Genomic DNA, 26875 nt, shown 5'->3' with positions numbered 1-26875 from the left:
GATTAGTCCTTCCCTTAAACTTCTAGAGAGCCTTATGATTTTCCACCATTGCCACAAACTGCTTGTGCCCAGGGATTTTCAAGACTAATCCTCTTGAACACAGATTCATTGCAGCTTTGCCCTGTTTTCAGATTTTTGCTTTCCCCTTGCTGCCTTGTACTCTGCATTGGAATGTCTTGATTTTTAAGCTCCTGGTGCATGTGCAAGCCATCAGTTCCTCTCTCCACTGACTGAGTGCAGCCTAACAGGTTTGGAATTCTACTCTGTTCATAATAAAATATTTCAATTTTTTTTTAATCAAGACAGCAATTACTATGATTGCATCTGGGTTTAATTTATATCCTTAAGCAAGTTTTGTGGTTATCCAGATCATAATACTATTAAAAATTTCATACAGCTGAGATCTATCATGAAGGAGAAAGAAATGTTTGAAAGGTTGTGTGGCCCTCATCTCTGTAAACTTCAGCAAAAAAATCTATCACTCCTCTCTTCCCTGGAAGCAACAGCTTGCTATTGCACTGGAGAGCTGCAGCATTCTTCAGTACTTGCTGCTCCCTACCAACACCCTTGACTTCCCCAAAATATGGAGACCGACCCCAAAGTATGGAGACTGTCTTACAGGCCCTATTGGGGAATGCAAAACAGAGCTGAGGGAAGCAGAGAACATAGATAAGCGCTTCTGTTTTACCTGTCTATGTAGCATAGAGACAATGAGGGATTTAACAAGGATGAAGGATAAGAAATTACCAACAGACCAGGCACATTGGGATCACTTACTGCTGCCAGAACCTGACACTAAGGGTTTATTATCTTTCTTCTGCATAATCCAAGTGTTTATTCCCATACCCCACCTGCAATTTGCAGTGCAGTATCTTAATAACATACACATTAATTTTGGTTCTTGGATTATAATAGTGATCAGACATACCAAACCAGCCAGTGCACCAAAATCTGTGGACAAATAGTGAGAAGACAATACAGTTGAGAAATTACTTCTCAGAATTACAATGTCAGGGGAAAAAAATATTATGTGGAATATTTAAATATTTGGTATACAACAATTGCATTTTTTACTACTGTACAATTAATTTGTATTGATGTTATAAAGAACACCAAATTGCTACTGCTTATGTAGGATACGCAGAACTGCAGAAGTCATCTGTAGAGATACACTGGCCATTAGGAAATAGCTGGGCACTGTCACTCTGTGGTCTAGGAAACACTATGGCAACTTCTGCTGTACACAAATAAATCTGATTGATATGGGTGAACTAAATTACCACGAAGGCTGATTTATTAACTGGGAACAAAAGATTACCCTATGAAACCTTCATTAAAAAGCATTTAACTGTGAATAATGTTAGTATATTGTTATGTATGATCTTAAGCATTATTAAGTAAGGGTTTGACAAATTATCACTGCGTGTCTTCACAGAGCCTCTCAGTAACATATATTTGGTACATGGCTGAATTAAACAAGGCCCTACCTCTGCTGCAGTCCTCAACCTTTCCTACCCATTAAGACACGTGCAATTCAATTTAGTGTGACAAAAATCAGCCTAAGGAAAAGCATAAATATATCGTTTCCATGGTACTTTACACAGTATTCTAGAGTAGTTTCATGGACTGGTTCCCATAAGAGCACTTGCTAGATGGCCCTTATGCACAGGTAGACATACGGATTTTGTAGTCAGGATAATTTGAAGCATGTCACAGTAATGAAGCATGTGGCACTTTTTCTTCTTTTAGTTCTGTCACTTCTGTGACAGCAAGGATTATCACCCCAGTACAGAATGTAAGTGTGCTTGATTTTCAGTACATCAAAAGTAAAATCTCCAGATGTGTTCCTGTGGCATTAATTAACATGGAACTGGAACAACAGGATGAATCCAGATCGAAAAAAGAGGTTACTGCCTTTCACAGATATAAATTGTTTTGCACGTAAAGTTTTCAGTCAAAATCCTGCTCTATGATATTGAGCATAAACTCTGATGCTTTAGACTGTGACCAGTACATCATGCCATATAAATTATTTAATAATACTTTACAATCTATGTAAAGCCTGTATGTCAGGAATCTATGTACGTAACCATTCTGTGTCTAAACAGAAAAGCCTCAATAAAGAAATCTTGCCTTCTCAAATAAGTAAAATATGGTTTCAAATCTAATTATTTTTTTCACCCTTCTTTTATAGGATCACAACAACAGCTGCTTGCATGATGGATCTACGCAGATATCCTCTGGATGAACAAAACTGCACACTAGAAATTGAAAGCTGTAAGTTATTGGAGGGATAGGGTTGGCCAAATGACAGCTGTGGTTTGAAAGACATTCAGAGGTTAGGTAAAACAGAAGCAAGTTGTTAAAATACTATGAGTCCTGTGAGCTTCCGCACTGACCTTAACCAATATATTTCTATAATACATAAGCCAAAATATTTGTAATTCATAATATTAATCAATCCAAGCTCATAAATTGTCCTTCAAAACCTCTTGTCAAGGGAAGGAGAATAGTATTTGTTGATGTTGATTTGTTGATCAGAGGACAGCAACCAAGCACTGTCCATCTTCAGCGCCCAGTCACTGTAGAACCTAAATTAATTACTTCACCTCAGTGCATTCCTCTCTAACATCAAGATTAATTTTCTGCCCCACATGATGGTAGCAGGATTGATCAATTGTTCTTAGCAAAACACTTGGAGGAAGAGTTTATAAAAGGAAACAACTTGATCCTTCAGCTCCAAGGTTAACGAGAGCTTTCCCATTGACTTTCATGAGCACAGGGTTCTGGCATTCAGCTTGCAATTTTTTGTCATTAACATAGTATTTATATCTTTGATGATGCCAGCCTTTAGAGAAATGTCTAAACATTTCTGAGAATAATTTTTATTCCTTCATTGGTCAGACCAGTGACTGCCACTGACCACTGGCCAGTGTCAGACTTAGCAAACTGGTTAAGACTACACAGAGTCCAAGGCAAAATAACGCAGCAGTTTTCTAAGAATTTCCATTTTTCACATTACAACTGTTGCACTGTTAGTGTCAAGTGATTTTTTTTTTTTTTTTTAATAATACTTCTCTCTAAAGTATGGTGTCCTAGAAAGGATTAAAAGATTTTTCCAAATACAGTATTTTTGTTCAGTTTACTGAAAAGAAAGAACAATTTTAGCATTTGAACCTCTGTTTTGATGGATAGATTGAAATGTAAAATAAACAGAGAAACAAGCTGATCCAGGATTAACCAAAATAATTTTCTAATGCCTATGTCAACAAAAATTATGTTTTCATTGTTTGTAGAACATCCTGTTCAAGGAAATGAAAATTTTCAGAAGCCCAGTAAATACATTTTTCATTCTGCAGAAACTCTTTTATATAAGATTTTGCTGTGGACTGAAAAGAGGTTAAATTCCTCAAAACTTCACAGCATTTTCAAAATATTCCATCAGTTTTCAGTTGCTTAGATTTGACAAATAAAAACTTTTTCACAGTGTGAAAACAACGGAATAGTATAAAAAGTCTAATAGTATTGTAACATAAATATAAAATAAGTAAGTCTAAACCAAAGAAGGCAAAATCCCTTTGAGCCTTAGAAAGTGTTGCTGGAAAAGATTTCAGCTTATTCTGAACTGCAGAGGTTTTAATCAGTTGCATATTCCTAAATGTAATGTAACTCAACATATCTGTGAGATGGTGATCATCAGACACTGAAAAAAACAGTCAGTTTAGAGTACTAATGAGAGACAAGATGGGCTCTTAGCCCGATGTTTTTACTTGTTTATCATTTCTACTTGATGGCGCCAGAAAGCATTGATATGGGCACATACTTTCAAAATTGCTCTCCATGATGAAGTTTTTTGTTTCTTTGTAAGTGCATAACCAATATCTTTATCTAAGTCACTGGAGATGCAGTTTTGGGGGCGTTATTTTTGTTTTGTTTTTTTTTATTCTCTGCCAGGCTGAAAACAACAAACCTTTTACTCCACCAGCAAAATGTTTCAATCCAGTAAACATTCACAGTAGGCTTAATGAAAATTATTTTTACTAAAGAGCGTTGTCTGAACAGAACCTGCTTATTTACTTCTTTAGAGATTCAAAAAGGGTGGGTTTTATTTTTAACATCCTAGTGTTTTGGCATTGCAGGCAGACATCCCAGAAAGAGAAGCAGGGAGATGGTGTTGTCAAGGTTCCCCATGAAACACCTCAAACAGCTGCAGTCCTAAGTCACCACAATAGCTTATTCTCTGTTCACCACACACCATATACATGGAAGTGTCTGGAAGGACATAGTGGTTAAGCACCATATTAAACCCCCTCAAAAGATGCAGTAGCATGGCAAGCTGGGCCAAGTCGATGTGCATGTCATGAACACTTGTGCTAGACCAACAAGCATTAACTTAAGCTTTCAGTTAGCCCTGTCCCTATCTATGTTGCTCTGAGCTGACTGAAGCACTGCAAACCCACCCCTCTGTGTATGAACACCTATACAGCCTTTTTCTTCTCATTCCCAAGAAGCAGAGGCAGAAGGCATTTTTAACTTCTATCACCCCAGTGATCTCCTCAGTTACTTTCTGCTGGTGCAAAACTCTGTCCGAGTCTTATAATTCACCACTTTACCTACAGAGCCACTCATTAATCTGCATCGTTGTCATACTTGAAGTGCAGAAAACGAGACTCTACAACCTGTTAGGTTATAAAGTAGGTATGTTTATTCAGCGCTGGGTGCATGGGGGATCGCTCCACCACAAACATGCACACCCTGTAGTCATTTACTGCCTCATTATATGCTACCAAATGTTACATATTCATTACTCACTACTACATATGTATTGCATCCCCAGAATTGGGAGGAGTTGTTACAATTAGTTCCAGGAAATCGTTAGCATAGTCTCTGCCTCAAGTTCCTCCCCACTGCCCCTGTGCAGTGCTTCCTCCTGGTTGTGGGCCAGGGTCTCTGGGATGAAGGCCTTAGGTCTTCCTCGCTGTGTACTTTTCACTTTTTGGTGTTTCTCACCACTAATCCAGTTCGCTCTGGTCCACATCCTCTTTAGTCAACACCAGGGCCTTGAGGGGTCCCGCTTTTCCTGAGGCTTTTTCCTGTTTAATTGTTCCCTTACACAATATATTGCAGACATAGCAATATGTTAACTACACAATCTAACTAGAGTTTCTAAATGCCTACGCTGTTAACCCTTTACATGTTAGCTCTCCTTATCATGCCCATCCTCAGGCTTGGCATTTCCCTGCCTTTTTTGGCACAAAACAGCTTTCTCAATGTTGCTAACTGCTGCTCGGCTCATCTTCTGGCTTAAACTTATTAAGACATGGAATGGATGCATTTGGAGAATTAGGCAGATATTGATTTTCAAAATAAAGTGTCTAACACATCTCTTCAGTAACTTTTTTACCTGACCAGCAGAGGAAATGTGTGTGTATATATAGTACCACAGCAATCAAAAAGGACAATTTCATCCTGAATATGCTATCATACTGAATTAATACATTAATTTATTTGCAGGGAGATAGTTGTTTTGAAGTCTCCAGCCCAGTCATGACTAAAGCTATCAAAGTACATGAGCATTTATCAGCTTGCAACCCAAACAACAAAGCAGACTGACACTTGGCCAGCTCATACCTCTTTATTCACAAGTTTTCACATAAATAGAGCTTTGTAGGGATAAATACTTAGTGAGAATGGACTTAGTACTAACTCTGAGACCTCATCAATATTCAAAATCAGCATTAGATGGAATAAACAATTAAAATGCTAACACAATCAGGGATGGGAGAATACCATGTCACCCCTGTGGCCAGTCACATATCCCCCCAAAAAAATTGCTTTTCAGACCTTTTGAACACTTGCTATAAATAATTTGTGTCTCCAAAGATATGTTGATATGTTAATACTTGCTGAGCAGATCCAAAGAAATCAACAAAATCTTTTTTCACAGTTTGCCAACATGTCAAAATTGGCAGAGTGCATTACTTCTGGTGAGTATTTAGATCAGTTGTACAAACAACTGAACCATTTTCCAAATGCACAAACATGCTTACCTGCTACTGAACACGCATAGGTAGTAGATGTGTCAGGAGCACTGGCATCTTTGTGAATACTCCTCCTAAATTGTACCTTCTGATGCACCACAGTTTTTCTCCTCTACATCTCTAAAACTCTTGAAAATTATGGATCATACCTGGAGAAGATCAGAGTTCTGGAGAGCAGGCTGCCTACTTCTTTCTTAGGCATTTGAGTACAAGTAAACCACTTGTCCTGAGTACTCTGCACTTAGTACCCATTAATCCCCTTGAAAGCTACCAGAGTGTGAGTAAAGAGGTGATAATCATGACCATTGCCTCTCTCATCATGGCACATGCTTCAGTAACAGAAACAGCTTACGAGATTCCCACCCTCAACTTTTCCCTCCAGCTCCTGCACTGCACTTCAGCTATGCAGCTTTCTGTTGTGTCAGTATACAAATCTTCACAAAGCTAGGATCGAATTATTGACACTTTCTTGCTTAAAATAAATATCTTAAAAAGAAAGGCTTATCCACCTCAATTTGGGGAGAGAGGAATTAAGTAAACCTCAGTGCAGAACTGTTCATTAAATGAAAAGGCCAGGTAAGGTGGTGCTGTAATCACTAAGCAATCTTAGAACTGCCTGTGTAACATCTAGCAGCATCTCTCACCACAAGACAGATACTGTGTACTATGTGCACTGCCGAACCATCTTCAAAGCACTGAAAAGTGGGTTTGTTCATTTTCATACGGTGTGCAATTACATGGTTTAACCCACACGGCACCAGCTTCCACCGTGGAAACTATCGCTGAATGATAATCACTGCTTTGAGGAGATGTGCTGTTGCCACTGACATTCTTCTGCTGCCCAAAATCTTCATGGCTTCATAGGAATGGAGTAACATTAGCCTTCTTTTAATCCTACTTTTGCTTCTTAGCAGCCCTTTTATCCTTGGTGCTGCCAGAAATCATGCAAGCTTGACGCATGCAGAAGGAAAACAATGAAAAGAACAGGACAGTAAAAAGACCTGTGTGGATGTGTAAAACTATGCAATACTAATCGCCATAACTCTAGTAGCTCTCAGCAGCACATAATCTGACACAGAAGTAACGTCTGACCTTTAGCTTTTCAAAACTTACTGGCTCTGTAGCAGTGTCAGAGAACACCAATCCTGTAACACACACAACCTGGCCCTCTCTTGAGTTCCACCTTGTTTTTAAGGGAGACTTACTCCTACTGCAGAAGGAGCACACTTCAGAGGAACCAGGCAGTCCCAGAGATTTATTGCTCTTAAGATACGCAAAGAACAGATGAACATAGCGCTATTTGTGAACAGAAAGGCAGTGAGTCATTACACCTCACAGGAATGCTGTGGAAATTAGCCAAAGACAATCCCCAAAAACCTAAAGTACTAAGAATAGATCCTTCACAATCCTTACCAGTGAGTAATTTAAGGCATTGCAAATAGCAGAACACAAAGAATCAAACACTGCCCTACTATCAAACCTCTCCAGTCAAGCAGCCAACACAGGGATAATACATGCTTAGACTGAGCCAGCTTATCATTTTCATTAAAAAACTGTATTTCCATCTTTCCCAAAGCTATCTCAGGTGACTGCAGAAGCTATGTATGTACAGCTGACAACCAGAGAAATGTATACATTTAGAAGGAGAGCATTTTGGCTACAAATGTGCCTTCAGACATGTTCTCACAGTTTTGCTCAAGCAGTTGACTTTATTCCAAATTCTGCAGCTGCAAATAGGGAGACCATATCAGAGGCTTTACACCTGTTTCAGTGTCTAATACTGTGATGGCCACTGGAAACTTCTGTGTAAATCAAGGGATTTTATAACTGGAGCTACTTCATCAGCAGAGCTAGGATCTGTAACAATCCATTTCTCACAGATTAGCATATACTGGGACAGAGGATAGCAGTTAGTCAAAATGCTTGGCAGTTTCAGGTGAGCTCTGATGGATGTCAGCTGGGCAATTTAAGATGTTAAGTCCCCCAGCTGTTAGTTCTGCTTGTACCAGGTAGCCTCTGGCAACTTGGCACAAGCTTACTGTCCCTGGCAGCAACTGTAGCATTCTCCGGACACAGACACACATCTGGTGCAGACACACATCTCAGCTGATGAAAGAGCAGGCAAACAAGCAGGGACAGTAGCATCAAACTGCTGCAGCTAAATCACCCAGCACTTGTCTGTCAAGAGATTTCTGACTGCACACAGCTGCCCCACTCTACATCCTTCATTACTGATACAAGTGCTGACCTCTCTGCACCGACTAGAAGATAAGACAGGATACTGCTATTACTCTAATACTCTTTGTCCCTTTGAAGTCACCAGTATCATAATCATGGCATGACTCTGTGGACTAAGCTTGCACCTGGCTTTCACTCAGCAGAAAAAATGATGTGCTGACAGCACCACTCTGACAATAAATTAAATCCCCCTTTGGGGCTTCTGTTCCAGCATCCCCCAAACTTAAGTGAAACGTGTTTCACCATCACAGCAGAGAGTGGGCCAGGCTGCATTCTTTTTGGCAAAGTTATTTACTTATTGGCAAGCTACTATGTGTTTTACAAAAGGTCTGAGCTGATTATCAGAATCGTCCCTTTGATCTCAAAAATCTCTTGTCTCTATGACAACTGTGATGCTGCAACATGATTCAGGGACTGATGCGGCAACACTGAGCCATGCATTGTTCTGTCAGCAGCACTCTTAGAAACCACTTCACTTGTGTGGGAGAACTGAACAAGCCAACAGAAATCTGAACAGAGCAAGCTGGGGAAAAGAAGAATGATTTAGTCATCCACAGTATAGAAAATTACAAATCTGCCTTGACTCCATTGTTTTTATGGCTGTCCCTGCTTCATATAGAAACAGACCTAACACTAACATTTTGAGGAAAGCACAACCAACTTAAAGTGATATTGCAGTGAATCAATAACATACTTCACTTGAATATTTCTGGATTTTTGCCTTAAAAACCCCAACTGTGTTCATACCTTAACATTAATTATCACCTCTGTTGGCACAGGGTGGTCTGACAGAATGAGATTTGAACAGATTTATCACAGCTCCTTGCTTGAGAAAAGGTTGCATTGATCCAGGGTATGATTGCATTTGTACTAATAGGATGTAAGAACCTACACCTCAAAAAAAAAAAAAAAAAGCATCCAGGCTTTCCCAGACAGCTTTTCCTTTGCCTGTCTGCAGGCACCAGATATCTATTAATTTATTCATGCCTAGCAATAAAAATTCACTATTGAATATGAGTGTGCTGTTACATGAGGCAGCAGGAACTTTGAGCTGGATCCACTCATGTCTTTTCCCTGAAGTATCCAAAGCTACTAAAAGGGCATCTGGTCTCATCCTGCTTCTTCTCACTAGGCATATTAAATTGCTTTCACAGAAGGCATAATTTCTCCACAGAAGGCATAATTTGTTTCCTCCCAAAGGAGCTTGTTGTTCTGAGTATTCTAAAAACCAGTTGTGAGGCCCCTTCCCATCTTAAAAAAAAAAAAAAAAAAAAGGAAGGAAGTTCAAGTCTATGCCTTTTTTAAGAGAGCCAGTTTTTCTGCTGTTTCTAATGAAGGCAGCTCCCCCATGGGACACGTCAGTCATGAACCTGTGTGCCGGCATGTGTCGCTTCACACAGGTCCTGCAAACCCTGGGGAGAAAAACTCCTTTTCTCCACTTTGACTTGTCTCTGTTTATTACAATGTAGTGCTGAGAATGAGAGCTCTCTTCTGCTTCTGGCCAATTCTTTTAACTGCTCTAAAATACCTATTCAGCCTTAAATTTCCTTCAGATTTGGTGGCCTATGAAGAAAGAGCAAGGGATCTGTTCCAAACCTTGCATCACTCAAACAGTGGGATCTTTCTGAGATTACCTATCTGAATGCAAAAGGCAGAAGAGTTCCTGCCTGCTCATCTTGACCTGCCAGCCCTGAGTGATACAAGGTTCATAGCACTTCATCCAAATCACACCATTCACAATTCACTAGTGTGCAGGCGGGTCTCCATCCTTCTCCTGTACTCCCATTGCTGCCTGCTCTATGACATGCACAAAATGCCTCATTCCACAAGGGCTCCGCCATGGATCAAATGCCATATTCAAGCAACTAGCTTTCACAAACCCTAGCAAAAGAATAGTCAACACCAGAAAAACAGAAGAGCACACTATCACAGCACGCTCATAAAACATGCAAGCTAGTACCATAGGAAACATCCCAGCAAGGGCAGGAATGGAGACCAGCACACATAGGCCACTGGTATGATCCCATATACTGCCCTCTGGGACAGCCAAGTGACTACTACTCTCTGGGCAATGTATTTTGCAATTTGAAACAGACTTGAATAATTTCTAAAGACCTTCAGATAACACACCCTAGGTCATTCTTTATACCCTAAACAGAATACACACACTGAGCTTGCATCACTGCAAATTCACTCTCAGAAGGATGGAGAATCACGGGGATACCACACACACAGAGCAATCTGTAGATCCACATTAATTTCTGACAGAGCTGAAATGCCATCCTTCAGAGCTGCAGAGAATATGCTGGCAGCAAAACAGGAATGGTTTTAAACTTACAGCATGAGCAACCACAGCAACAGATTTAAACATCATGGGGACAGAAAGACTAGCACAGAGCTGTGGAGCAGAGCAAATTGTTTTTCAGATACTCCGAGAAGCAGATTCATAAATAGCTCATTGATACTGAAACTGAGAAATTAGCCAAATGGACTGTATGTTTCACTTTCGTCACATCATTTTTATTCTTTTTTTGGCTCAGTTTAAGTAATTCCTTTCCACTTATCTTTTAAGTCAGTCACTAAGCCAGAATAATTCATTCCTCACAGTACACTAGTGTTAAGCCACAGCAACTGCTCTGTTTCCACACTTCAGGAATATTTCTTTCCCCAGGGGACTAAAAATAAGTTGCTTCACTTTCACAATGTGTTTTTACACTGCACAGAAGTTTAGAAATTACTCAGATGCTGACAGTATACTCTATATTACTTTCACTTTTTATTTTCAAAAAGATGGATGATGGATAGCTTGTCTCTATATGGATGCATTGATTTTAATAACAGATACTTAACACAAATATTTCAGAGCATGAGCACATGAAATTAGCTAAGTCACCTGTCTGGTATACCTTAAGCACGTTTCTGTTGCACACAGAGGAACGCAGAGTTATTCTCACTGACTGCTTTTCTTGTTTCAATGCCATCTTAGTAGCCTCAGAGGTACCAATACAGTTTCCAGGACAGAGAACAGCAAAAGGAAAAGCTGGGTTTGCTTTTAAAAAATAAGGGCTCATTCAGAGAAATGGCTGATTTCTCTGGAAACAGCTGTGCTCGTAAATTAGTCTGTATTTCTGCAGTCAGAGTAGAAGGAAGAATAATCTCTGCACCTGGTCATATTGCATTTTTGGAAGAGCTGGCATTTTGTGCTTTGAGATAATGCAGTTGCCCTAGGATGTTACAGCCATAAATACAATTTATGCATGTACTTGTCTTCTGCCAAGGTGTGAATTGCCGTATGAAAACAACAAAATCCAGAGCAAATTGGAACAGTCTGGTACTCATTGATTCACTTCCATTTGTGAGAATGAAGCCTTTCCCCAAATGCATCAGAGTTTACAAATATTACAAATCTTGAGAAATTCTCTGTTTAGTGCCTATCCACTCTGTGTCTTAATCTGTACTTATGGCTCCTTGATTCTGCAATAATACAAATAAACAAACACAATGACTCAAGTCTCAGTGTGGAAAGACTGCTTACCTGAACTGGGACAACAATAACATATTTAGTTTTATTCAGTGGGCAGTATAGTAATATACAAGTCCTCCAGCCCTCAGAAATATACTCTGAAAACCAAAGAACAGAACTGTATCCTTTGGGTAAAGTTCTTAATGATTGATCCAGTAGCTTTTTGCTCCCACTTCTAACAGCTTTATTTATTTATTCATCTTCCTCATAGACTTAAAGCAAGAAAAATGAAGTGCAAGAGTAGACTGCCTAAAGAAATATTGGTCCTTATGAGCAAACTGCAGTGTGTGGGAAACTTTGAGAAGTAAACATTGAGCATTTCAGTTTTATTTTACAAGTTCATGCATACTGATACAATTGTTCACTGAATTTATCCTTTCCGGAGATTGGCAGCCCTCAATTCATCAGGCTTCCATGGGAATAGCAGCACCAAGTTTCCCAAACTGCCAGCCCAGATCTCCCAGGCTGTGCAGGAACCATCTGTGCAGAGCTGCACATTTGTCTCCCTCAGTCTTTCAAATACTTGCTACCATTGGAGTGCAAGCCTGGTTTGTACAAGGGACAACTGCCCATCCACATGTAGATGGAAACTGAATTAGACAATTAGTCATTTCATATATGACATAATGCCAGGATCAGCCCCACAGAGTCATAGTGCTGATCGCCAGTGAAAATTAAAAGGCTGCACAGATCTTTAAGTCCAGATCCAAGCTACCGAAGCAGCACCTAGAGGTTGCTAGATTGCTATCCAGTATATTTGTTCCTGCTGGTGAGGTGTAATTTTGGCTAATACCCTCAATGACTTATATTTAACTCAGAATATATGGCTAATCTCCTCAGCAATCTATCTCCATTCTCATTAATTTGTATTCTGTAAGTGCCTATGAACACTAAATTACCTACAGAGAGTTAAATACACATGGTTATTTAACATTATACCATTTCTAATCCAAAGCACACAGAGCATGACTGCCTTATTTGAATTCACATTTTGGGGTCAAAGCAACAGAACTCACACTTCAAATATTTCACGCACTTATTGTGGGTAGGAATTTGTATCAACAAGATTAGGCACACAGAAAATTATTCATCATCCTTTGATTTAAGACCTCGGACCTTCTCTCTCTGTGGAGGATCTGCCGCTCCATTAACACCTTGTACTAGTCCACTAATGAGGGTGTGCTCCATGTCTGCCTTCACACAAAACTGCAGATTCTGAGCAGACTCAGAACATCAAGCACCTAAAAAGCCTGTTCCTTGGTTTTAACCTATGCTTTCAGCCACAAAAATCCCCTACTCATTCTTTAGTGCTTAAAGAAAATCAGTAGCCATAGCAGTGTCACAGATGCCTTGGTGTCCAAGGAGCCACTCTGCTCCTGAACCCAAGCCTATTCATTGCCGAAGGGAACATGCAACTTGCTAATTCTGATTTTTCTGCCCAGGGTGTACTGTCATATCAGACTTCTAAGGCCTAACATTTCTCAGAATAACCTTGTCTTTGGTGTAACATTGATTTGCCAAAATGAAATTAATTATGCAACACGTTGTTAAAGTCTGATATATTCCTTCTATACTTCCCCTTTAGGTTCAGGTCTCCCTACAAAATGGAGATGGTTTTATTTTGTATAGTATTAAAGTCACTTCCAGAGGGCAGGAAGGCTGACTAACAAAGTCCCTTGGGAGACCGTCAGGAAGGGTAAGGGAATCTAGGAAGGCAAAGCCGTAAAGGCCCAGGAGCAGGCTGTCCCCATGTGCCAAAAGACAAACTGTCAGGGAGGACGACCGGCCTGGCTGAATAGAAAAATTTGGCTGGAGCTCAGGAAGAAAAGGAGAGTTCATGCCCTCTGGAAGAGAGGACAGGCCTCTCATGAAGAATACAGAGATGCGGTAAGGCAATGCAGGGAGAAAGTTAGGAGGGCCAAAGCCCAACTTGAACTCAACTTGGCTACTGCTGTCAAAGACAATAAAAAATCTTTCTATAAATACATTAATAGCAAAAGGAGAACTAGGGAGAATCTCCATCCTTTATTGGATGCAGAGGTAAACATGGTGACAAAGTATGAGAAGGCTGAGGTGCTAAATGCCTTCTTTGCTTTGGTCTTCAACAGTCAAACTGGTTGTTCCCTAGACACTCAGTCCTCTGAGCTAGAAAACAGGGAAGTGGTCCAGAATGAGACCTTTATAATCCAAGAGGAAATGGTCAGTGACCTGCTACACCACCTAAACATCCATAAGTCTATGGGGCCAGATGGGTTGCACCCAAAAGTACTGAAGGAGTTGGCAGATGCACTTGCCAAGCCTCTTTCCATCATTTACCAGCAGTCCTGGCTAAGTGGGAAGGTCCCAGTGGACTGGAGGGTAGAAAATGTGGTACCCATCCACAAGAAAGGCCAAAAGGAGGATCCAGGGAACCACACACCTGTCAGTCTGACCTCAGTGCCAGGGAAGGTCATGGAGCAGATCATCTTGAGTGCCATTACACACCATATACAGAACAACCAGGTGATCAGGTCCAGTCAGCTCGGGTTTATGAAAGGAAGGCCCTGCTTGATGAACCTGATCGCTTTCTATGACAAGATGACCCACCTGGTCAATGAGAAAAAGGCTGTGGGTGTTGTTACCTAGACTTCCATAAGGCCTTTGACACTGTTTCCCACAGCATTCTGATGAAAACACTGGCTGCTCATGGCTTGGACGGGCATGCTCTCTCCTGGATAAAACACTGGCTGGATGGCCAGGCCCAGAGAATGGTGGTGAATGGAGTCAAATCCAACTGGCAGCCAGTCACAAGTGGGGCTCCTCAGGGCTCCGTGTTGGGACCATTTCTTGTTAACATCTTTATCAATGATCATGATGAGGAGATAGAATGCACCCTCAGTAAGTTTGCAGACATCACCAAGTTGGGAGTGAGTGTTGATCTGCCTGAGGGTAGGGAGGCTCTACAGACAGACTTGGACAGACTAGATCAATGGGCCAAGGTCAATTGTATGAGGTTCAACAAGGCCAAGTGCCAGGTCCTGCACTTGGGTCACAACAACCCCAGGCAACGCTACAGGCTTGGAGAAGCATGGCTGGAAAGCTGCCTGGCAGAAAAGGACCTGGGGGTTCTAATTGACAAGTGGCTGAATATGAGCCAGCAGTGTGCCCAGGTGGCCAAGAAAGCCAATGGCATCCTGGCTTGCATTAGAAATAGTGTGACCAGCAGAAGTAGAGAGGTGATTGTCCCCCTGTACTCAGCACTGGTGAGGCCACACCTGGAGTATTGTGTCCAGTTTTGGGCACCTTAATATGGGAAAGATATCGAGGTGCTGAAGCCTGTCCAAAGAAGGGCAACAAAGCTGGTGAAGGGCCTTGAGAATAAGTCTTATGAGGAGCAGCTGAGGGAACTGTGGCTGTTTAGTCTGAAGAAAAGGAGGCTGAGGGGAGACCTCATGGCCCTCTACAACTACCTGAAAGAAAGTTGTCAAGAGGTCGGTGCTGGTCTCTTCTCACAAGTAACTGAGAATAGAACAAGAGGAAATGTCTAGACATCAGGAAGAACTTTTTCACTGAAAGGGTTGTCAGACATTGGAACATGCTGCCCAGGGAGGTGGTTGAGTCACCATCACTGGATGTGTTTAAAAGTCATCTAGATGTGGCATTTGGGGACATAGCTTAGTGCTGGTCTTGGTGGAGTAGGGTTAATGGTTGGACTCAGTGATCCTGAAGGTCTTTTCCAACCTAAGTGATTGTATGATTCTATGAAAGTGTATGGATCAAAAGCAGTGTATATTTTCCTAGTAGTAATGGAATTTTGCTAGTTTCTACTGTAGTTTTGCTATTTTATTCCAAATCATTGTTAGAAAAAAATCTGTCTCAGCAACAAAGGCAACCTAAAAAATGCTGGTAGCATACACTGCTTAGTTTAGCTGTGAACTGCAGTATGTGTCAAGTATGTGTTTAAAATTATGGTGGCTTATCTCAGTGCCTTAGTGAAGCCAGAGAAGCCAATGCCATCCCAGCTTCATAAACAAGGGGAGTAATTTCTGTAGAACTCAGATTGTAGTTCAGTCTGAAGCTCCACTTCTTCCCCTACACAACTATTAATCTATAAACAAGTACAGATCTGGATGTACTTTTTTCTCTAAGTTTTTTGATGTTGTAGGACTTCTGTGCTCTTATTTCTTGGCAGTACAGAATTAGTATTTACCTATGGTTACAGAAGTAAAGCAGATTGGTGAAAAAGTTTTTAAAAGAACAGTTAAATCTACATTTCCTTTCATGGTGGTGTTACAATGTCATTAAGAACAACATGATATTTTTCAAGCAAGGCTTTTTCATTAGTGAAGTACATCGATTCAGTAATCTGTAACTATTTTGGCAATATATGCACGCAGGAAAAGTGTAGTAAATGCACAATACATATGCATTGTTAAATATATTTTCCAAAAAGAGTCAGTATTTCATTTTCAAAATTCAAAATAGCATTTTTATTTGAAATTAATTTTGTTTAGAAAAGTACTTTTTTCACTGAATTATTCTTAATGTTAGCTGAACAAAAATTTTCATGTAGCTCAGTAAAACTTTAAATCTTTCTACAATTGTTCATTAATTGAAAATTCAGCTACTTACATAGTCAGAACAGTGAGTGAGACCACCACGGAAACTTCATTTTCATTGTTTATCTAAAAAGCCCAAGTACACTAGCCTTGAACTTAACCTCTTATGTACCTCTCTGAAAAAGTTAAGCACCTGAATTAAGTAATCAGCATTTTAAAAAGGTTTTCACTGTCTCAGACAGGGAAACACAATATTGCATAGAAATAGAAGGTGTACTTCCATAAACCATGCTGGCATGAGTAAGAAACAAAACATGCCCTCATCCATCTGCATTCTGAGTCCTGCTGAAAAGAAAGGCCCTGCTGCCTTAAAGAGGAGCAGGCTTTGGCCTGACACGATGGAGCACAAACCAGATGGACCTGTATTTCAAATGTCTTTTTCACTGAGTACAACAGCTGTACCCAGAATTGCTTGAGTCTGCCTGGCAACAAAATGGTAGCTCTTAGAAGCAGATCTTAATTAGTCAAATGAAGTAAGTGCTCAAGGGCAAGATGTGTTTACAATACGAGCAAATAAAACTGTGTACCATGCGATATTGACTGAACTAAATTAATTGAATGCTAAGCAGCTGGACCTTTGTTGCTAATGTTTACATAATGTGCTTATAAATGGTGTTGGTCCCTTTTTAACTTTGTAAAGCGGCTCAAGTCAGAAAAAATTTCCAGGGTTAGACTGGGATAGCCATGTATTTGTGCAGCACTTCTAGATGGGAAAGAAGGGGGAGGAAACTGAAGGGTGAAGAGGGTGATTTGAACTGAACTTATAAACTTGGCAAGAAATGTGCTCGTGACGGCAATGCAAGGCAGGTTACCTTACTCTAGTTCATGTGAAAGTGTCGAAGTCCTTTGAGTTTACAAAGGAGGTGAGGGGCTGCAACACTGGGCTTCCACAAGTCAGGTCTCTAATCCTGATAAGCCAAGGTCTCTAATCCCAAGTCAGGCACTTCCAGCCTGTGCTACCAGGATCAGAGTAGAAACAATTTGTGGTCTGCATTTTGGTGCCCTCAAAGATGGATTATTTTCCCCTCTGTATCAAACCAAGGGGAAGGAATGAAGGATAGAAGATAAAAAGAAAGAGGAAAAAAAGAACACAATAAAACCTTATCAGAAGAGGTCAGGAGCTTTAGTTCAGCTTTCTGCAGACTGAGATACATCTCATATCCAGTGTAAGTGGCCAATCAAAAGGAAAAAAAGAAAGGGAAAAGGAGAAAACTCAAAACAGATTCAGGAAAAAGGCATCTAAGAATGAAAGCAAGAGAAAAAGACTGAGATTTCTGACACTTGCTACTGAAAATAGACAAACAACCCCTCTCTTCTCAGCTCCAAACTCTCAAGGACAGTCTGGTATCAGGCAACCAGACAAGGGAACAATGGGGGTTAATCTCCTCGTGGGTAACATCTGCCCTGGTTGCTGTTGACTGGTCTTCAGACAAGAACACCATGACAGTGTGACTTCAGAACTTTGCTGGTTTCAACTCCCAGGAGAAGAGGATTCAGGCAAAGAAAAGAGAAACACAGAAATGGTTGGACAGATTCTCAGTGGTAGTAACTACCAAAATAACTAAAGTACCATTTTAGAACTCCATGCTTCAGAACAACTCAAACTAGATTACAAGCTGAGAAACTAGCGAAAAGTTATGGAAACTGATATATGATGGCTGTACTTCTCAGGGCTGCTCTGTAAATAGCAGCTGTGCATCTGTACGTTAAATGTACAATTACACAAATATCTAGTTTGCACAAGCAAACACTCATCAGGAGCACATACAGCACACTTACTTTGTTAAAAAAGTTTAAAAAGCAATATCATTGCTGCCAACAGGTCAACAGAATATCACAAGTCCAAAATTAAATCACTGGCACTGCTTGCTAAAATATTTGCATGTAAGAGACCTCTGAATTTTCAGTGACATTTTGGCCACAGCACTATGGGAAGGTTGCTTATTACTGCACAAAATCCATGGCCATGAGCAAAAGTTTTCTAATAGCAATTTAATTAACATTAATTACATTAATATGTGTAGAGTCAGAGGCTCTCATCAGGCCAAAAAAATTGTCACTCAAGTGATGAAGTAAAAATATGAGTTGTAAAGGTGAAACGCAATGAGAAGAGAAAATGAGGCTGCAGTGGAAAAGGTCACTCTTAACTCCTGTACTGTCTCAGATCAAAAGTCCACCTCACCCATCATCTTGTTCTAGCTAGAAGAGAGCATAGGATATACCTGCTGATATCTCCCCAGTAAACTTATCCACTAAGTGTTCTGTGCTTTGCTACCTAGAGTCAGAAACAGTATTATTGTGTTTAATAACCTGGATAGATTTTTATTCTGTGCTATGCGACAGCTGCTGAACAAGCATAAACTTCTGATACTCATGTCACCTTGTGTAATGAGTTCTGCAGTTCATCTGTACCTTGTATTTCTCTTTATTTCATTCAAACTAGCCATTAGACATAAAATGTGTTGCTTTCTTGGTCTGCATGTATGAAGTATTGTGAATAATTATGTCCTGTTCAAGCTCACCATGATAACTTAAGATCTTACAGACATCTGTCAGAACATTCCCTCAGTCATCTTACCTCCAGGCTGAAGAATATTGACTCAGTCAATCCTCCCTTCAACAGAAGCAAGTCTGTCCTTAATCATCTCAGTGGCCCTTCTTTGTACTCAACTTAGTACAGCAATTTTTAGGAAAGAAAGAAAACTACCCATAGTAAAAAAATAGCACTACGTGATTTGGAAAGCATATGAAAATGCAAACAAAGAATTTTGCATTTCTTTTCCTCATGATTCCTTGGTTTGTTTGTTTTTTTCATAGCTAATGAGAATGAAACTTTTACTAGTGAACAGGAAAAGAAAAACAAAAAAACAGGAAACAAACAAAACCCAGCAACCAACCAACCAAACAAACAAAAAAACAACCAAACAAAAACCCCCAAAAAACAGTGTGCAATATAAGAGGTATCCTTGCATATGAAAGCCATACTAGATAAAATATGTTAATGTGTATTTCTGATTGCACACTGCATTATATTTATTTTAGGCTCTGTAGGTCATTTGACAGTCCTGGCATGATCCACTAGAAGGAGAGAAATAAACCAGTAAGGCATTTTCAGTACAAGTCTAACTACTTATCCAGAAACCTTCAATGTTTCCATCTATTGAGATAGTGATAAGTCTTGCTGTGTTAGCCATTAAAAAGATATTCAGCAAAACCAAACAATTCATCTCCCAAAGGACTTTCGACCTTCTATCAGGTCTCACTGGCATTAAAAAAGTTACAGGTGCAAAAAATTATAACAATAAACATATTAAAGGTGTTTGCACAGTAAGACAAGGTTGTGATTCACTCTCTGAACCAGATTAGGATGTTGCAAGAGTGACTTTACACTGCAATAACATTTATTTTCTGCTTCTAATAGATAGGAAGTGATGTCTCCAACTGAGATGGAGCAGGTTGCCCCATATGTTATATTTATTTTTATTTGAGAAACCTACTTAAAAATTGACAATCTGTAGTACTCCAGAAGTCTAACTAAGTTTTCATTTGGTCACTGTATTACTTAGGCTAAATTCTGACTTGTATCTCCAGTTACAATCTGCCATCTGTCCACAGGAAGTATTTACCAGGGAAAAAAAAATAATAGTAAATTGCTTATAGATACAAACAACCACTCCAACAAAGGTGGCAGGGAGCCTTTTCAAGCAATTTTGTCACCATAATGTTAACTAGTGACATTGCTTTCCAGAGTACATCTTCAAATCTGCAGTGCCCTGTTCACAACGTGGGTTTAAGCTGAAACAATTAATTTACCACTGTATGGACCACCTAGGTGGTGTGTGAAAGAAATGCTTTCTCTTCCTGTTTGAATACAGTCATAGGAATGGTAGCTGTGTGAAACAAGACGAATGATACTGTAAGAATACATTCAGCAACACAGACTAAGTCGTTAGGAAAGGATGATCCAGCAGTGAAGGAAGAGGGTCGGGTTCCAGCCTCATGTCCTTACACAAGGCCAAATGATTTGGAGCACGGAGTGGAAATATTCTTTTGAAATGCCCTACTTAGCTTCAAGTCTCTAAGGCAGAGACCCTGTTACTCAGGGTTTCAGAGCTGCCTACCCTGGAGAAGCAAATGGAAATAGGGTTCCATTTGGACATCCCTGTGGAGTTGGTAATAGTAGTAGAACCATTACTTTATTTGTTAAGTTAATGCAATAGAAATATTTATTTATACCAGAGGTATTTGAGATGGTAAGGGCTGTGGTGGAAAATAGAACAGCATGGTGACATCAACCTCAGCTAGATCACAATCAACATTTCTAGTTTGTCTGGGTTTTTTTCTGTGAACTGCAAGGTTTATACAGAACCTGTTTCTTCCAGTGTTTTTTAGATCGATGGTACATCTGCCTAAGTGTTCTCATTTAAACTCTTAGCTGCCAGTCTAGAAGCAAAAAAAACAGTTTGGGCACATTGAGGACAATATCGTTTCTAGACATTTTCTAGGAAACAGCAGTTTAATATCTCAAGCTGGGCAATCAAACATATTTTACTGGTTTTGAAGCTGGAAAAGAATCTCGCAAGAGAACAAAGGCTTAAATGGATCAAATCATTTTCATGGGAGCTTTATTAATAAAATCTTAGCAATCACCTATTATTCAGGTCAACAAGAGCATTCACAGAAATCCTAGGGAATGTGTCTGATTAAGTGGGCTAGACTGGCTGTCAGTCCAGAAACCAGGCCACGTTTGCTCCCGAAGACTGAGCAAATGTGTTTAAATCCTGACGCACCCTCTGTACGAAGTCGGGCTGTTGAACACAGTCCCTGTGTGGCGGCGGGCTGGGGCAGGGCAGCGGGCGAGGGGGCTGCAGGGGCTCGGGGGGCTGCAGGGGCTCGGGGGGCTCGGGGCGCTGCAGGGGCTGAAGTGGCTGGAGGGGCTGGGGGGGCTGAGCTCCGGCCCGGCTGCCGCGGAGCGCGGCCGCCCCCCGGTGTCCGCTGGGCCGCGGTGCGGGGCGGGGAGCCGAGGGTGCGGGGCGGGGAGCCGAGGGTGCGGGGCGGGGAGCCGACGGGGCTCGGGAGCCAAAGGCCGCCCCCGTTCCCCCTCCGTGTCTGCTGGGAGAGCAGCGCGGGAGCTCGGCCGCAGGCGGCTCCCAGGCGGAGAAGCCAATTCTGATTTTTTTCGGGAACGGGCAGAGCTGAATTAGATTAACTCGTGTCATTAAATCAGCTGAATGTTGCGAATGTCATAGTCATATATTTAGGGAAATAATTCCAGGCTTTTGCAGTTAAAGCTGCAGCCTCTCTTTACAGCGATTATTAACGTAATTGAAATATTTCGGGTTCCCAATATTCGACTTCTATGAAATTTGCTTGCAGACATCAGTCCAGTCTGCTGCTTTCTCTGCCACAAAAGCAGAGGCATCCCTTTAAAGCAGGGACATGGATACGTATGCAGAAGGAAAAGGATCACATGGGGGAAAAAAAGCTGCCAAGGGAGTACCTGGGCAGTACAGATAAGATTAGTGAACACATCAGTATGTTAGAGCTGCCACTGCACAAACTAGACCCACTTTTTTATTATTATTGTTGAAATAGCTTTTCTTCCATTGTAAATGTTAAAGGCACATGCTGCCAGAAAATAGGTTTTCATCACTGACTGCTAGCCAAAAGCTAGTGCTGCTCCACACTGAATGTTTCTCCGTTTACATCACCAAGGCTTCTCACTGGAAGGCACTACCCACTTCAAAAAGGAGGAGTGATCTATCCTCTGCTGACTCCCTTCAGAGGTGAGATCAGTTCCAGTCTTGAAGCTGCAGCCAGCTGTGCTTCTCTCAAGTTTGCTGATCTGGAAAGCAAAAAGCAGTGTCAGTAACTGTGGAATACAAGGGCCTCCAAGCCCTGGATCTGTGCGTCATCATCAGCCACAAAAGACAGGCCTTTCATACACCTAGAACAATGTGCAAAGGACAAAATGAAGAGCATCACACAACAAAAATCATATAACATGATAGAATGGACTGCCTAGGGAGACTTTACACCTTATTAGTGTCTAGCAGAGTTATTACAATGACTATCAAGGAAATAATTACTGTATCAAGCCTCTGTCTATACAAAACCACAGGAAGACATTCCTGGTCAATTACTCTTCTAAAAAGAGAACTAACAAATGTGATGCTCCTGATTGAAAAACATCAGTATCCTTTTCTCATTATTTTCCCCAGCTTCAATTGGAGTAAATTCAAGAACCAAATCAGCATGTTAGAAAGAGTGGTAGCTCACACTAGATCAATTTTTGGTAGTATTTGGAAGTCTTTTTTAAGTTTGTAAAGGTTAATGACATGGCATGCAGTAATGGCTTGTCATCAGCTGAAATCTTCCTTCTTGCTTTTGGTCAATTGACTTTATAATCTTATCATAGAATCATAGAATACCAGCTTGGAAGGGGCCTCAAGGATCATCTGGTCCAACCTTTCTAGGTAATACTATAGTTTATATGAAATGACTCAGCACCCTGTCAAGCTGAGACTTAAAACTGTCCAATGTGGGGGAATCTACTGCTTCCCTTGGGAGTCTCCCTTGGGAGACCATTCCAATGTTTGACTGTCCTCATTGTGAAAAATTTACCTCTTGTGTCCAATCGGAATCTCTCCAGGATCAATTTGTGCCCATTACCCCTTGTTTCTTCCATGAGACTCCTTGTAAAGAGGGGGTCCCCATCTTCTTGGTAGCCACCCTTTAAGTACTGGAACATGGTACTGAAGTCTTCTGGAAGCCTTCTCTTCTCAAGTCTGAACAAACCTAGTTTTCTCAGCCTCTCCTCATATGGCAGGACCTCCAGTTCTCTGGTTATCCTTGTGGCCCCTCTCTGGACCCTCTCCAGCCTGTTCACATCCTTTTTGTAGAGCGGCAACCAAAAATGAATGCCGTTATTACAGGTGTGGTCCAACAAGCACCTAATAGAGTGGGATAATGACTCCTTTATGTCTGCTGGTGATGCCTTTGTTGACACAGCCCAGCATCCTGTTGGCTTTCTTTGCCACTGCAGCACCCATTCACTCATGTTGAGCCTGTTATCCACCAAGACTGCCAGGTCCCCGGGTTCCTTTCCACAGGGCTGCTCTCCAGGCAGGTAAATCCCAGTCTAAACTGCACTCCTGTGTTATATGTTCCCAGGTGCAAAACCTTGCACTTCTCTCTGTTGAACTTTGTAACATTTCTGCTAGCCCACTCCCCCAGCCTGTCTAGGTCATCCTGGAGGGTGGCTCTCCCTTCTGGAGTGTCAGCCTCTCCACTCATCTTGGTGTCGTCAGCAAACTTCATCAGAGTGCTCTAGATCCCAATATGCAGGTCATTTACAAAGATGTTAAACAGCATTGGGCCCAATATCAATCCCTGGGGATCACCCCACTTGTGCCAGTTTGCGGAGGAACTATTTACTATCACCCTCTGGGTACAGTCTGTCAGCCAGTTCCTCACCCACCACACAGACCACTTGTCAAAGCTGTAACGAGTCCGTTTCTGCAGGAGAGGGCTGTGGGGGACTGTATCAAAAGCCTTGGAGAAGTGCAGGTAGACAATGTCCACCACTCGCCCTGCATTAACTGAGCGGGTTACTTAGTTGTACAAGGTGATCAGGTTTGTCAAGCACGATTAGCCCCTGGTAAATCCATGTTGGCTTTTCCCAATCATGTGCTCCAGTTGACTTGTGACAGTCCCCAGGAGGATTTGCTCCATGATTTTCCCATGGACTGAAGTGAGACTAATGGATCTATAATTACCTGGGTCCTCCTTTGGACCCTTCTTATAGATGGGAGTGGCATTAGCCGTCCTGCCATCCTCAGGGACATCTTCTGATCTCCATGACTTCTCAAAGATTATGGAGAGGGGCTTTGCAATGACACCAGCCAGTTCTCCCAGCATCCTAGGGTGGATGGCATCTGGGCCCATCGATTTGTACAGGTCAAGCTCCTGTAACAGTTGACACACCAACTCTTCCTTCACTGACAGAGGGTGGGTGTCTGCATCAACCTGGACTTTTGCTCCTATGGACTGGGATCCAACAGCACTGGTAAAGACAGAGGTGAAGAAGGTGTTGAGATCTTGCAAGTCTACTTTTCATTTAGTAGCCAAAGTCATAGAAACCTTCCCAAGACTAGTGGAAATCACATTTGCCTACATTATGAAACTCCCATAATACATTTTTGTGAAGGTGCAGAGCCGCCACACACTGTACCAAAAACATGGTGCAATCCTTCTGTAGGAAGGCGTGCCCGTTTTCTTTTTGAAATCTGCTCTGTGATATCCCAGGTGTTTATTTGGTACCATTATGGTTTAAACAACTAAATGTACCGTAATGCACCTTTCAGGAAGGGAATTTTATCTTCAGCAAGCTTTTCAAACTATTCTCTCTTTTGTCAAGAAGGCAGAGGAACTGTAGAGGGACTGGAGGAGATTGCTTAACGAGACAGCAAAAGAAGTCGGGACTTGCTGAGAACTGGAGATGGTTCCTCTCTGTACCCTGGGTCCCAACGTGCACTGGATGAGGAAGTGGCACAATTGGAGCAAAACTGGAGGGAGGAGTGTGAAAGGGACCTCAGCCAATGACAGCACAGAGCAGAAAGATCAGGTTCACGATTTTTCTTCCAAATTCTAAAGCAGAATCCAGGATTCTCACATCTAAACCGGTTGATTTTGCAGTCAACTGAAAAGTTGATCCTTTCAGTATGACAGGTTACCATTTCCTCTGTTTTGCTGCCTCTTTTTTTAAAGAGGGAAAACATTCAAGAGAGAATTTTTATAATTTAGATTTGCAAGAAAATTAACACTCTCCCTGACAATCTTAGTCTTGGTTTTCAATACAGACTTAGTCTTCATTTCCTCCTTCACTCGTGCTGTATTACACCCTACATATGGCTCATCTTGGCCCCGTGGTTTCTGTGCAATGCCTTTAAAGCAGCTATTGAATTCCCACTACCAAACAGCTGCCTTAACCTTTTGAAATTAAAAGCTCTTCACTTATACCTGGGAAGAATGAAAAACAGCCATGGAGAGCCCTGTATGACAGCCCTGAGGTGGTTTGTTTGAAAAAAGAAATTAGCATAAGTAATGGGAAGCACAGAAGTTTTAAGCAAACAGCAGGGATCTATATTGCACAGGTTGGTTGTGGTGTCGGGCGCAATTCAGAGAGTTAGCAAATCTTGGCACTGAGCAGCTCACAAATAAGGTATGTGAACACTTCACCTTGTTCACCCATCACCGTGTGTTTGCATCAAAAGATACCTGTTCAATAACCACTGACTTTCCAAGCAGTTCTTTGAGCCCTGCAGCAAGTTATGAGAGCTTCTCTGACTGTTACCAGGGAAACTATGGACCTGCTCTGCATGTGGCCAGCATTCCAGAAAGGAGGCTATTACAAGGCACTGTCATAGGAAAAGACACCTCTGGTCTAGTTTCCCTGGCTAGAAATTGCATCACTAGTCCATATGAAAGGATACATTCCCAACATCTTTGCCTTCACTGACTCCAAACTCTTTATTTTGTCACAGAGTGCATGGAAGATCAAATGCAAAGCTGGGAACTGAACCTGGTTTTACTGTCAGAACTCCTTCTGGAAAGTTTAAAAGTTTCACTGTTGTTATATCAGCCTGTTGGTAAATTGAGCATCTCAAGCCTGAATAACAAGTAGTGATATTAGAGCTAGCTAAAAGCTTATATTTAATCCTAAATTCTGTGCTCTTTCTCTGTCTTCCCCCTTTCCCCACCCAGAAGCTCCCTCTGGTTACAGAGGAGGCTATGTGGCTTCTATAATGGAAACATCACACAACAGAAGGCTGAATTCCTGATTAACAGCAGCTCCTTCCACTTCAACCGCAACTATTTAAGCCAAGTAATAAAACAAAAAGAAAAATCTATAATCAAATTATGCCTCTGTTTCAGATGGATACACTACTGATGATATTGAATTTTACTGGAATGGAGGAGAGTCAGCAGTAACGGGAGTTAATAACATTGAGCTCCCACAATTTTCTATTGTTGATTACAAGATGGTATCAAAGAGAGTGGAATTTACAACAGGTAAGCAGTGGCTTGTTAAAAAGCTCCCCACTCTTTCCCAACCCAGAAATATCAGTGTCTAACTGACATTAGGCATTAGGTATTAGTCATTATATGATTTCTTTCTTCCAGGAGCATATCCTCGATTATCACTAAGCTTCCGGCTTAAAAGAAATATTGGATACTTCATTTTGCAAACCTATATGCCTTCCACACTGATCACAATTCTGTCGTGGGTATCTTTTTGGATCAATTATGATGCCTCTGCAGCCAGAGTTGCTCTAGGTAACTTCTTTTTAAAGTCACTGTACTACATAGATACTTGTTGCCTTTGAACCCGGTAGCACCAAATCCTCACAGCTGATTGTGGCAGCATTAACTGTGAACTTGCACATGGCCAGAAAGGCAGGCAGGTGTCACCT

The 26875-nt window shown here is 41.2% G+C and overlaps 2 protein-coding genes across 8 annotated transcripts in view; one reads left to right on the top strand and one right to left on the bottom strand.

Annotated features, from left to right (window-relative positions):
- The window catches only part of GABRB1 (gamma-aminobutyric acid type A receptor subunit beta1), a 123493-nt gene that overhangs the window by 90389 nt on the left and 6229 nt on the right, over window positions 1–26875 (top strand). For all 5 annotated transcript variants that reach the window (XM_051616758.1, XM_051616755.1, XM_051616756.1 and 2 more), the window contains 3 exons: window positions 2195–2277; window positions 26337–26474; window positions 26586–26738. In XM_051616758.1, the coding sequence (XP_051472718.1) occupies window positions 2195–2277; window positions 26337–26474; window positions 26586–26738 (374 nt within the window). The remainder of the gene's footprint in view (window positions 1–2194; window positions 2278–26336; window positions 26475–26585; window positions 26739–26875) is intronic.
- Window positions 21025–26875, bottom strand: part of COMMD8 (COMM domain containing 8) — a 28510-nt gene continuing 22659 nt past the window's right edge. The window contains exons 1-2 of one of the 3 annotated variants that reach the window (XM_051616762.1): window positions 23025–24029; window positions 22183–22245 (exon numbers count right to left, since the gene is read on the bottom strand). In XM_051616762.1, coding sequence (XP_051472722.1) covers window positions 22232–22245; window positions 23025–23460 — 450 coding nt within the window. In that variant the 5' untranslated portion in view covers window positions 23461–24029 and the 3' untranslated portion in view covers window positions 22183–22231. Of the gene's footprint in view, window positions 22246–23024; window positions 24030–26875 lie in introns of those variants that run through there. The other 2 variants (XM_051616761.1, XM_051616759.1) reach the window with 2 other exon arrangements.

Source organism: Apus apus, chromosome 4 (assembly GCF_020740795.1).
Source record: "Apus apus isolate bApuApu2 chromosome 4, bApuApu2.pri.cur, whole genome shotgun sequence".
In the NCBI taxonomy this organism is placed as follows: domain Eukaryota; kingdom Metazoa; phylum Chordata; class Aves; order Apodiformes; family Apodidae; genus Apus; species Apus apus.
This window is presented reverse-complemented; position numbering and strand designations above follow the sequence as displayed.